General features: G+C 39.4%; 1 protein-coding gene across 6 annotated transcripts in view; it reads left to right on the top strand.

The window, feature by feature from the left end:
* Window positions 1-13,779, top strand: part of ARHGAP19 (Rho GTPase activating protein 19) — a 92,010-nt gene that overhangs the window by 71,352 nt on the left and 6,879 nt on the right. For all 6 annotated transcript variants that reach the window (XM_053909791.1, XM_053909790.1, XM_053909788.1 and 3 more), the window contains 4 exons: window positions 1,219-1,410; window positions 7,485-7,583; window positions 12,474-12,584; window positions 13,103-13,181. In XM_053909791.1, the coding sequence (XP_053765766.1) occupies window positions 1,219-1,410; window positions 7,485-7,583; window positions 12,474-12,584; window positions 13,103-13,181 (481 nt within the window). The remainder of the gene's footprint in view (window positions 1-1,218; window positions 1,411-7,484; window positions 7,584-12,473; window positions 12,585-13,102; window positions 13,182-13,779) is intronic.

Raw genomic sequence — 13,779 nt, 5'->3', positions numbered from 1 at the left:
CTCTCTCTCTCTCTCTCTCACTCTCACTCAAAATAAATAAATAAACTTTGAAAAAATAATAAAACAAAGTATGAAATAAAAATAAGCCATGGAAAATAAAATGTTAGTGTTATAGTTCAAAATTATCTAGTCAGTTTGAGATAAGGAAAAAGACGGAGAAGAAAGTTATGTATTGAAATAAAAGTGCCCCCTCCGCCCCCCGCAGTCTTCTTGTTTCCTTTCAGAGGTGCTCCACTGGTAGATGGTATCCTCTACATGTGAGTGATGGCATAGACTGCATGTTTGAAGTTTTTCATAAAGCCCCTATGCATTCTTACAGCATATGATATAAGCAGTCTGTAAATAGCAACGTATTAAATATTTTGCAGCAGTAAATTAGTTTTATATAATACATTCTTATTTCATGTTCAGTGGTAACACTCTACCAAATGTCTCAAACGCTTGAGACCACATGAGCTTAGAAAGCAAATGTGTGATGCTTATTAACCAGATTGCATATGATTCTTAAGCTTTAAAACTGAGAAGTTTGAAAAACTTCACTAGTACTTTTTAACGATTTCTATTTAGTCTGTCTTGGTTAGAAACTTAAGCTGCCATCTTATGCTATTGTTTCTGCCTCTTCTTCAGTAAATATTTGGTGTGACCTGGAGGACAGTATATGAGTTCAACTAGTGTAAGTGCAGTTTGGTTTTTCTTAGAGAGTTGTTGCCATTCCTCCACCGCTGCAGTGTAGTTACCCCATCATGTTGTCACGTGTAGGAAAGAGCACCCAGCCAAGAGCCCGTGCACTTGGTCTCCAGGATGGGTCTGTCCCTTTTAATATCTAAATGACTTTAAACTTATAGCTTAACTTCAGTTTTTTCTTTTATCAAATAGGAATGATGATACTTTCCCTGCTTACCTCATAGGATAGCAGTGAGAGTTATATGCGATTAAAAGATGCTTTGAAAACTGAACTCTTATATAAATATAATTTTTGGTGGCAATATTCTAAATGAATTTAGGTTCTCTAGGTAGGTCGTGGGAGTGGGCTGTTAATGTAGTCCATAATTAGCGATTTCTCTTCATCTGATAATTTTGTTTAGGTTTTTCTTATTCCTTGATTTAAGAGTGTACCATGTTCCCCATTTCTCCCCCCTCTTTTGTTCCAGGGTTGTGGGAACCTGAAAATAAGCTGGCAGGATATATTAATTCGCTTTTCTTTAAAATTTTCTCTAGGATGATCTTGATCTGATAGCTTCATGTCATACTAAGTCCTTCCAGCTGGCAAAATCTCAGAAACGGAACTGGGTTGATTCCTGCTCTCATCAGGAGGAGACCCAGCAGCGTACAGAAGAGGCATTGAGAGAGCTGTTCCAACACGTTCACAATATGCCAGAGTCAGCGAAGAAGAAACAACTTATTAGACAGGTACCTGAAGGCAGGAAATGGTGACGGGCTTTAGGAATGTGGTCAAGGTTGTCGAATCACTAGGGAATACTGTTACAAATCTCGTTTAAGTTTTGGCTCGTATTGACCTACACTTGGCTCGGCCAAGGAAGCAAACTTGTCAGTGGAATCTCAGTGGCGGTGTCTATACTACTGCCCCACTAGGGAAGGGAGTAGAGGGAGGCTCTTGGATTTCTACAGTTAAACGGAAGGATCCAAGTGTAGTTAGAGTTTCTCTAATTTCGGTCACGTACCAAATATGCTGAGAGAGAACCAGCAGTTATACAATATATTGTTCCGGAGTTTAAATCCTTCAGATATTCTTGGCAAATAATTTAATCCTTTGGAATTCCAATTTTCTTGTTTGTAAAATGGTAATTGAAATGTCCGCGTTTCATGACTATAAACATTAGAAAGAATCTGTGTAAAGTGGCTGGCATAGCAGAAAGCGGTAGCTGTTACTAATGAGTTGTCTGCAGTTAGGAAACACTATAAAGCGGGCCTGGTTTGATATTAGAAGGTAGGAATTCTGGTAGCTAAATTTGTTGATTTTGGAGCTGTGGGAACAAAGTAGTGCTCTCATTTGCCATTTTGAGACTTGAAGTGTAGCAGGAGTAAATCCCAACGACTTGGTTAATTTCTTTCTCAGGAAATATATTTTGTCTCAATCCCTCTTGAATTTTAGCTGAATAGGCAAGGTCAGCCTCTTGACTTCTTATTCAGCTGGGATCTTCTTGAGGGAAGTCTGTGTTTTTACTTTTTTTTTTTATACCTAATCTCAAGCGTAGGTAGGGCCAGATATAACCAAGTGCTCAGAAAAAGTTGAACTGAGTTATTCTTAATAGTTGATAGAATCTTTTAAGAAAAGTTTTCTGTTACACTCTTTGAAGTTACTTTGAGATCTAGCAAATTGTGTTATGACTGGAATTTTCAGGGGTGTTGTCTGAGTATTATCACAGATTCAGAGCACTGCAGTGATTTAATTCTTGATAGAAACTAAGACAGCAACTTAGGTAGGACAAGTGTAATGACTTTGTCATCAAGAATGCACAGGGTTAAAGATAATATGAAGGAAAAAGCTAGCATCATTTTTGGTCTTTTTAGAAAAATAGGAAATTATAGAGAAGGTTAAGAAGAAAATAAATCACTCATCTTACCAGTGTTTACCTTTTTGGTATTTCTTTTCGTTTTTTTCCTATGAATAAATTTTTACATAATTAGGAGCATACCACATACTTTCTTTATCTCTTTTACTAAACATTACAGCATAAGCATTTTCTCATGCATGCTTGCAAACTCCTTGCATACGTTTCAAATACTGCCATTTTGTTTTGTGGAAAGTGTAATTTTACTATTTCCTGATTTTTCTCTGGTTATAAAAATAATAAATATTTACTATAGAAACATTGAAACCTCCAGAAGAGTGTAAAGAAGAAAAATCACCTGTAATCATCCTGAGATAACCACCAATAAAAATTTGGGAGTATTTTCTTCTAGCGTTTCTTTCCATGAGTATGTATTTGACATGTTTTTCTTTTGCTTGAGATCACAATATATATTCAGTTTTTATATTCCTGTCTTTTTCATTTAACATTATATCATGATCATTTTCTAGAGGCCGTGAACAAGGGCGTCTGGGTGGCTCAGTCGGTTGGGTGTCCGACTTTGGCTCGGGTCATGATCTTGCAGTTTGTGGGTTCAAGCCCCGTGTTGGGCTCTGCGCTGACGGTTTGGAGCCTGGAGCTTGCTTCAGATTCTATGTCTCTTTCTTTCTCTCTCTCTCTCTGTCTCTCAGAAACAAATAAATATTAAACAACAACAACAACAACAAAAAGGGTCGTGAACATTTTTAACACTTGCATAATATTTCATCACTTATATCTAATGTATATACAATTTGCCTAACATTGAACATGTTTGGGAAATAGGTTGTTTTTTAGCTTATAAATTTTTGCTCATAGCTATTTTCTTTTTTTTTTTTTTTTAAATTTTTTTTTTCAACGTTTTTTATTTATTTTTGGGACAGAGAGAGACAGAGCATGAACGGGGGAGGGGCAGAGAGAGAGGGAGACACAGAATCAGAAACAGGCTCCAGGCTCCGAGCCATCAGCCCAGAGCCTGACGCGGGGCTCGAACTCACAGACCGCGAGATCGTGACCTGGCTGAAGTCGGACGCTTAACCAACTGCGCCACCCAGGCGCCCCTGCTCATAGCTATTTTCATTGCAGAGTTTTTCCTAGAAGTGGCATGACCCAAGGATATGCTTTTTTTTTTTTTTTTTTTGGGTGTAGCTTATAGCTATTAGGTCACTTTTTTTTTAAAGTTTATTTATTTATTTATTTATTTATTTTTTTATTTATTTTTTTATTTATTTTTGGGACAGAGAGAGACAGAGCATGAACGGGGGAGGGGCAGAGAGAGAGGGAGACACAGAATCGGAAACAGGATCCAGGCTCCGAGCCATCAGCCCAGAGCCTGACGCGGGGCTCGAACTCACGGACCGCGAGATCGTGACCTGGCTGAAGTCGGACGCTTAACCGACTGCACCACCCAGGCGCCCCTAAAGTTTATTTATTTTTGAGAGAGAGTGTGTGAGTGAGATGGGGCAGAGAGGGAGAGAGAGAATCCCAGGCAGGCTCTGCATTGTCTGCGCCGAGCCCAAAGTGGGGCTTGAACCCACGAACCGCGAGATCATGACCTGAGCTGAGTGGGGTGCCTAACTGAATAAGCCACCAAGGCCCCCCCCTTTTTATTTTTAAAGTTTTTAAATTTATATTAGAGAGAGAAAGAGCACGGGAGTAAGGGGGGAGCAGCGAGAGAGGGGGACAGAGGATCTGAAGCGGGCTCTGCGCTGATAGCAGAGAGCCCAAGATGGGGGTTGAACCCATGAACTGTGAGATCATGACCTGGGCTGAAGGTGGATGCTTAACCAACTGAGCCACCCAGGCGCCCCTAGATCCCTTTTAATATATAGGTCTCTCTTTCTCTCCCCCCTTTTTCCCCCTAAAACATTGCCAAAGTTTGTTTGAATAATCTTAAATTCATTTGTTTATTTACTTATTTTTCATTTTTTTAATGTTTGTTTAATTTTGAGAGAGAGAGAGACAGAGTGTGAGCAGGGGAGGGGCAGAGAGAGAGGGAGACACAGAATCTGAAGCAGGCTCCAGGCTCTGAGCCCGACACGGGGCTTGAACTCCTGAACCGTGAGATCATGACCTGAGCTGAAGTCGGATGCTTACATGACTGAGCCACCCTGGCGTCCCTGAGTAAACTTAAATTTTTTTTTTTTGTAAATGTTCATTTTTTGAGAGAGAGAGAGAGAGCATGCGAGTGGGGGCGGAGGGGCAGAGAGAGAGGGAAGAGAACACAAAGCAAGCCCCAGGCTCTAAGCTGTCAGCACAGAGCCTGACCCGGAGCTGTCAGCACAGAGCTGACCCGTGAGATCATGACCCGAGCTGAAGTCGGACACCCAACTGACTGAGCCACCCAGCTGGCCCTTAAATTTAAAACAATTTAGATTTACGGGACACCTGGGTGGCTCAGTTCGTTAAGCGTCCGACTTCAGCTCAGGTCATGATCTCATGGTTTGTGAGTTCGGGCCCCACATCTGACTCTGCTGACAGCTCAGAGCCTGGGGCCTGCTTCTGATTCTGTGTCTCCCTCTCTCTCTCTGCCCCTCCCCCACTCACTCTCTGTCTCTCTCTCTCTTTCTCAAAAAATAAATAAACATTAAAAATAATAATAAGTAAAATTTAGATTTAGGAAAAGCTTGCAAATATAATACAGAGAATTCTCACATACCCTTCACTCAGGGTACCCTTCACTCCTGATGTTAACATTGTTAAGACTGGGATGCCTAGGTGGCTCAGTTGGTTAAGCATCCGACTTTTGATTTTGGCTCAGGTCATGCATGATCTTCTGCTAGTCCCATGTCTGGTTTTGCACCGTTGTGGAGTCTGCTTGGGATTCTCTCCCCCTGTCTCTGCCCTGTCTCCCTCATTCGCACTTGTGTTCTCTCTCTCTCTCTCTCTCTCTTAAAAAAAATTGTTAAAACTTAATGTTACTATTAACATGATAGATTTTACTCAGATTTTATCAGTTCTTTCGCTGATACCCTTTTTCTGTGTCAGGATCTAATCCAGGTTACCGCATTTGTGTTTAAATACACACATTCTCTCTCTGCACTTCATTTGTGAAAGAAACCAGATTGGTTTCCACAGACTGGATCTTGCTGGTTGCACTTCTGCGGTTTTATTTAACATGTTCCTCCATCCTCTGTATTTATTATACATTTGTAGTTAGATCTAATTATAGAAACTGATTTGAATATCAATTAGGTTTTTTTCTTTTTGGTAAGAACTTCATAGGTGGTGTGAGTTTTTTAATACAGTAGTTCCTGCCTCTTATCTTCAGGGGATGCATTCCAAAACCCCCGGTGGATGCCTGAAAACTGTGGATAGTGCTGAACCCTATATATACTATGTTTTTTTAATATATACATACTTATGATAAAGTTTAATTTATAAATTAGGCCCAATGAGAGATTAACAACAATAACAATAACCACAATAATAATAAAATAGAACAAATATAACAGTATACTGTAATAAAAGTTATGTGGATGTGTTCTCTCTCAACATACCTTACTATAGTGTTCTCACCCTTCTTATGATAATGCGAAGTGATAAAATGGTCATGTGATTTGGTGAAGTGAGGTGAATGATGTAGGCATTATGATGTAGCGTTAGGCTTACTACTGACCTTCCTCGGAAGGAGGATCATCTGCTTCTGGACTGTGGTTGATTACAGGTAGCTGAAACCACGGAAGGCAAAACCATGAATAAAGGGGGGCTACTGTATGCATTTTTAAAAGACTCTGGACACACATTGTTAAACAGCTTCCCAGAAAGTTATTAATGCTCTCACAAGCTGGATACAAGAGAACCCACCTTACTGTACCTGTCCAACATGATCAGGAATGATGGGTTGTCACTTGTCCCAATATACCCTGGAGGGATGCTTGCTTGCGAAGCTCTTTAGAAGTGACTAAATTTTCTGTCAGCTGAGATAATTAATGTCGAGAACATTTTGGTACCTATATAATATGTATGAAAAGTGTCATTTTTTAAAGTCTCCAGAACTGAACCTGAACTGATAAAAATTTGCAAAATTAAAATTCACATGTAAAAACTATATATCGAAAAGGAAGATAAGTAGAATTAAGTACTATGTCATTTTTTGTAACTGGGAAGATGAATGGCTAATCAAAGCATTAAATAAGACTATATAATGTCTTAGGTCTTCCATTTTTCCATGTTAGATACTATTAAACAGAGAGCTGATATTGATAAAAATGCCAATTCTTTTGAGAGAGAGGGCACGAGCAAGTTGGGGAGGGGCAGAGGGAGAGGGGGAGAGAGAATCCTACATAGTCTCCACATCCAGTGCAGAGCCTGACTCGTGGCTTAGTCTCACAAACCGTGAGATTGTGACCTCAGCCAAAATCAAGATTCGGATGCTTAACCGATTGAGCCACCCAGGTACCCCGACAAATTTTTATTCTGATGTATTTCCTCTGATAATAATGCTGGCAAGCAATCATGATAGATGTCCATTTAAAGAGCTTTAGTCACTTTTTTATTCTGTGTGCAATTTATGTTAAATTAAGGACTGTTTTAGGTTGTGCTAGTCACTCTCTTTGTTCAAGGTACTTTCTGCAGAAAAGTCTTGATTACCAGCTGGAGATCTTGGACAAATTACATAACTCCCAGAGCCTCAGTTTCCTTGTCTGTAAAATAGGGGTAACATTTCCAACCTCATATAGTACATGTGAAAAGGAAAATGAAGTGCAGTCTTCTTAGAGTAATTTAAAAACTTTTGACTTTTTTTGGCAACATCATTTGCTTTGAGATTTGCTTGCCAACCTACCAATCCATATGTGTGGAGACTCACTTATTCCTGGATTTTTCTGGATGTTTATACTTAGCTATTGATTATTACAGAATCCTATCTCTTGATGGGGGAAATAATAGTAAAATGTTTATGTTTTCTCTTAGTTTAATAAGCAGTCGGTGACTCAGACACCAGGGCGAGAATCTTCTACTCCTCAGGTACAGAAGAGAGCCCGTTCACGTTCCTTCAGTGGCCTTATCAAGGTAGGTATGCTGTGCTGTCGTTTTCAGCATTGACTTAGAGAAAATTTAACAGTGTGACTTTTCTTATGCATAAACAGTTTTCTTCTATTCTTTGGGATCCTATAAAGGGTTTGTTTGTAAGAGGTTAAAGATAGAATTTGGAAAAACTTTTAGTTTTTATAGCATTTTGCTGTTTCAAATTGGAGAAGGGGTTCTGTGATTGGAGAAGGGGAGAATAAAAGAAAGGTCCTTCCTTTTCTTTGGGGGCTGAGGACAGAGTCCCATTCCTGAGCAGTGTAGAGTGTTCTTTGTTTTGTGCTACACATTTCACTGCACAATTTACAAAAGCTCTTGGAGAAGCGAGGGAGTTGACAGGCTTGTGGAAATGGTTTGGGAATGGATTTTTTTTTTGAAGTTTATTTTGAGAGAGAAGAGAGAGATGGAGAGAGCGTGTGTGGCTTGTGCACCAGTGGGGGTGGGACAGAAAGAGAGAAAATCCCAAGCAGGCTCCATGCTATCAGCGTGGAGCCTGATGTGGGGCTCAAAACCCACAAACTGTGAGATCATGACCTGACCTGAAATCGAAAGTTGGCCACCTAACCAACTGAGCCACCCAGGTGCCCCCAGAAAATGGATTTTCTGATAGCCTAGTGAGTTTCAGGTAGCTGAAATTTTTGTAAGCTTATTATTTCAATCAGTTGTATATTTCCTCTGTATCAAATTACTTAAAAATCTTGTTTTTAAAACAAATACAGTATCTACTTCTGTGCTGTTGCTGCCCTCACTATGCTTGTGGGTTGAATTCACAGGTCTTCACGGATGATCTCAATTTGTGATTAAGGGATGTTGCCATTAGGTGGCAGTAGATAACCCAATTATGGGGTTCAAATTTTCAGACATAAACTAAGGCAATGTTCTGGTTAACTTGGAGAGAGATTAAGCACAGTTCTGTGTTCTGTTGTATTTATTTTAAAAAATTGTTTTAATGTTATTAAAATCTATAAATCCAGCAACATTAAGGAGCTCTGTTTAAAAGTAAACATTATTCCCTAAAAAAATAAAGACGTTGTAATATGTATTTTTTCTGTAAGCTGCAGTTGTTAGCCATTGCTATGTCATCTAGCCCTAATTTTGGCCTTAGCTATTATCATTAATAGAAGTTTAGAATTCACTCTCAATCCTGATCTGTGGGGGGCGAGTACCTTCTGCTACATTAGTCTTGCTTAACATCAAAATTGCCTTTGTGATCAACAGAATGAAAGAGCAACTCACAGAATGTAAAATATTTGTAAAACATATGTCTGATAAGGAGCCCAGAATATATAATGAACTCTTACAACGATAGAAAAAGAAAATTAAAAAATGGGCAAAGGACTCTGACATTTCTCCAAAGAAGATACACAAATGCCAATAAACACATGAAAATATGCTCAATATCACTTATCTTTTAGGGAAATGCAAATCAAAACCACAGTGAGATAGCAAGTCATACACAGTATGATGGCTATTATTAAAAAAACAAACAAACAGGGGTGCCTGGGTGGCTCAGTCGGTTAAGCGTCCAACTTCAGCTCAGGTCGTGATCTTGCGGTCCGTGAGTTTGAGTCCCACTTGGGCTCTGTGCTGACATCTCAGAGCCTGGAACCTGCTTCGGATTCTGTGTCCCTCTCTCTCTGCCCCTCTGCCGCTCACGCTCTCTCTCTCTCTCTCTCTCTCTCTCTCAAAACTAAATAAACATAAAAAAAATAAAAAAACAAACAGAAAAGAACAAGTGTCAGGGAGGATGTGGAGAAATTGGAACCCTTGTGCACTATTGGTAGGAATGGAAAATGGCGCAGCTGCCAAGGATAACAGTGTGGCAGTTCCTCAAAAAATTAAAAGGATTTTACCATATGATTCAGCAAGTCCACTTCTGGGTACACACCCAAGAGAATCACAAGCAAGGATAAGAACCAGATATTTGTACACCCATGTTTGTAGCAGTATTATTCACAATAGCCAAAAGGTGGAAGCCACCTAAGTATCTGTTGACAGATGAATGGATACACAAAATGTTGTATATACACGCAGTGGAATACTCTTCAGCCTTAAAAAGGAAGGAAATTCTGACATATACTACAACATGAATGAACCTTGAGGACATTATGCCAAATGAAATAAACCAGTCATAAAAGAACACGTACTATGTGATGTCATTTATACGAGAGACCTAGAATAGTCTAATTCATGGAGAAAGAAAGTAGAATGGTGGTTGTTAGGGGCTAAGGGTTTGGGGCGGGGGGAGTTGGGAATTATTGTCTAGTGGGTACACAGTTTCTATTTGGGAAGATGAGAAAATTCTGGAGGTGGATGGTGTGATGGTTGCACAACAATATGAATGGAAGTAATGCCACTGAACTACATACTCAATGTGGTTAAAATGGTAAATTTTGTGTTGTGTATATTTTACTATAATTAAAAAGTAATTTATTTTGCTAGAACCCTAGCAGTATACTCACCTGCTTAGGTGTAGTTCATGAAATGAACATCCTTTTTGGTTCATTTTACTTGGAAGTCTGCATTTCCTCTGACTTCCCGTCATTGAGATTATTGATAACAAGAAAAGTTGTTAGTCAGATATTTCTCTATGTGTCAGTCAAACAAATGTTTCTTTAACTGAAGCTAGATGGTGTAGTTTTCTCTTTCTAGTGAGGTCTCTGCGGTGGCTCTAGATGTCATGCTAAGTGTTGCTTCAGATGTAAATATAGAGTAGATCCTCTTGGCAAGTGCCCACTTAACTTACTGAGAGAGAATTTAGAACTTTAGAATTATAATAGAGCTTATAATTCTGCCAGGAGAAAACATTTTAGAACAACAACTTTAAATACAAACATTAACAAATTTTATGAAACAGAAGGACAAAGTATTTTTGTTCTAAATGAAGAGACTTTTGAGCTAATAATAGAGGTTTCTGCTCAATAGAGATGGGGTAATGAAATGTCTTTTTAAAAGTTCATTGGAGGGGCGCCTGGGTGGCTCAGTCGGTTGAGCGTCCGACTTCGGCTCAGGTCATGATCTCACGGTCCATGAGTTTGAGCCCCGCATCGGGCTCTGTGCTGACAGCTCAGAGCCTGGAGTCTGTTTCAGATTCTGTGTCTCCCTCTCTCTGACCTTCCCCCGTTCATGCTCTGTCTCTCTCTGTCTCAAAAATAAATAAACGTTAAAAAAAAAAAAAAAAAAAAAAAAAGTTCATTGGAAGCTTTACAGCCTGTCCTATGGCTCCTAGGATCCCCATTTCAGCTTTTCTGAGGTGATACCTGATTTCAGAAAGGAAGATGTAGTGGTCTCATTTTTCTGGTACTTCTGTGTTTTAGGTATTTGATTTATATTCTGCTTTGATCCCTTTTTTGGGCTAGACCCTTTCCTCCAGAATTCCTCTCATGTAAATAATTTATTACATTGGAATATTCTTTTTTTTAAAATTTTTTTTAATGTTTATTTATTTTTGAGACAGAGAGAGACAGAGCATGAACAGGGGAGGGGCAGAGAGAGAGGGAGACACAGAATCTGAAACAGGCTCCAGGCTCTGAGTTGTCAGCACAGAGCCCGACGTGGGGCTTGAACTCACGGACTGTGAGATCATGACCTGAGCCAAAGTCGGACGCTTAACCGATCAAGCCACCCAGGCGCCCCAAGAATATTCTTTTTTTTTAAAGTTTATTTATTTATTTTGAGAGAGAGAGAGAGTGGGGGAGGGTGAGAGAGAGAGAGAATCCCAAGCAGTCTCTCCACTGTCAGCGCAGAGCCTGACACGGGGCTCAAACTCACAAACTTGAGACCATGACCTGAGCCTAAATCAAGAGTCCAGATGCTTAACCGACTGGGCCACCCAGGTGCCCCTGCATTGGAATATTCTTAATATTGCTGCTAAAATTTATATTGTAAAGTTTAATCTTTTAGTTTTGTTACATTCCTTTTTTGGGATTTAAACTTAATCTAAGAAGAAAAACGGGAAGATTTCCTCAAAGATGATAGAATTGTCACTGTCAGCTGTTACAGTAGGTTAGGTGAGCTTCTAAGCTGTTCAGAGATGAAAGGGCTTTTTGTCCTGCTCTGAATGACAATATAGGCATGTGACCCTCTTAAGAAGACCTGCATGCTCTTGTGGCTGTATTAGAAACTCTTAAAGACTCTCCCCAAATTTTCTAATCCTGTATGAGGATGTGACAGGGAGGCAGTCTTAGAGTGGACCTCGCAGAAGTGTCCTTTAGTAGGGAGGGGACTCTTAATAGCTGCCAGAGACCACATGTATTTGGGAAAAAAATTTTATTGGTAAATAACTGGTGGTTTTGTTTTTTTTTTAATGTTCTTAGAAACACTGTAATTGGCCTGCATTAGCTAGTTTAAATCAACTATAAAATTGTTTCTTACATTTCAGCTATTTTAAATGTAGAGGAAAGTGATCACCTAAAGAAAGGCAATAATTTCAAGGTTTTTTGTAACATGCTTTGGACTCCTTTGTATAAGATGCCCTGGCAGAATTTATCAGAAAGCTGAAATTTTTTAATTTTTATTTTTAGTTATTTTAATTTTTGTAACTTTTTTATTTCTTTGAAAAAATTTTAAACTAAGAAACTGTAGTGGAGCACCTAGGTGGCTCAGTCAGTTAAACATCTGGCTCAAGTCATGATCTCATGGTTTGTGAATTCAAGCCCCATGTTAGACTCTGCACTGACAGCATGGAGCCAGCTTTGGATCCTCCTTCTCCCTCTCTCTCTGTCCCTCCCCTACTTGCTCGTTTTCTCTCTCTCTCTCTCAAAATAAATAAACTTAAAAAAATAAAGAAAGAAACTGTAGTTTAAAAGATCAGTATAGCTATTATACAGATAGAGTCAATCTTTATAAATCACATATTTTCTCTTCCTAAATCAGCGGAAGGTCCTGGGAAATCAGATGATGTCAGAAAAGAAAAACAAGTACCCTACTCCGGAATCTATAGCCATTGGTGAACTGAAGAGAGCCAGCAAAGAAAACATGAACTTAGTAAGATCCTGTTCTTCAGACTTTCTCTTTGTGTACATTTGTAGAAAGGAGAAATATTGCTATACTGTCTGTCATCTGTTTTATTTCCTGTTGTGTTTCTCTGAGCCATGAAATTATGCCTTTTCTTCAGTCCTTTCACGTATGTTGATGGTCAAAACAAACACACGTGGAGTTCCAGGAGAGTATAGCCAGTCATACGCAGAGGTGACAAATATGGTGAAATAGCTCCACAAAGTGCTGGAACTATTCCAGTTCTTACGGGGGGACTCTGTGGGGCAGGTAACACTGAGCTGGGCCTGCTTGACACTGCATTACTTGTTGGGTAGTCTCAGGTATACTAGACATGCTGCTTCATCAAGCCAGCAATAAAATCAATTAAGGTTAGTGATATAAATACAATCTGCCTCCGTGAAACTCTTCACACTGAAATGGAACAAGCAAATAATTCTTCTGTTAGTAGTCCGTGTATAAGAATGATATAAGCACATTTAAGCCACTATAAAATTTTCTTGTTACAGTTATTTCCTGGTTCTCCAGCTGTCACATTGATGCCAACAAGATTGAAATGGTCTGAGGGGAAGAAAGAGGGGAAAAAAGGTACTGATTATATTTATTCTTACTGAATGTAAGTCCTTTCTGCATTTAGTCAGTCAGGAGCAGTTTTTGAATTCCCAGTGTCAGAAGCAAAGTAAAATAGCAAGACTGGGTCTTTGCCCTTGAGTTCATTTAGCAGATGGTTATTGATAACATACCTAGCGCTGTCCCAGGTGCTGAGGTGCAGAGCTGTGAAGACAGCCCCCATGGTCCCTGCATTCTTGGACAGATGGGACACATGTGAACAAAATCTTAAGAATACTTGTTAAGAAAATTTAAAGCAAGTGTAAACTAATTTGTGAAACCAAGTACAGAAGTGCTAAGAATATGCTCAATAAACATGGAATAGTTATGTTCTCTTTCTGTGTAGACTTTGGCCTTGTTTACTCAGTGAGGCTTTCAGTGAATAAACAGCCGACGGATCCTGGAAATCATGTCATACAACATATTTCAGACAATAATTAGAACAAAAAAGATTATTTGGCACTGACTGCCAGTTGCCCAAGGCTTGGGGATGAAAAGTAGTGGCTGCTGTGCTTTCCTCTGAAGAAGCCATGTGGCCCACTGGGAGGACCAGGGGACTTGTTGTTAGACCTGATTT

The sequence above is a fragment of the Panthera pardus genome, unplaced genomic scaffold (genome assembly GCF_024362965.1).
Source record: "Panthera pardus isolate Hobbes unplaced genomic scaffold, ASM2436296v1 HiC_scaffold_22, whole genome shotgun sequence".
NCBI lineage: Eukaryota > Metazoa > Chordata > Mammalia > Carnivora > Felidae > Panthera > Panthera pardus.
The sequence above is the reverse complement of the archived record's forward strand: the minus strand, read 5'-3'. Positions and strand labels throughout refer to the sequence as shown.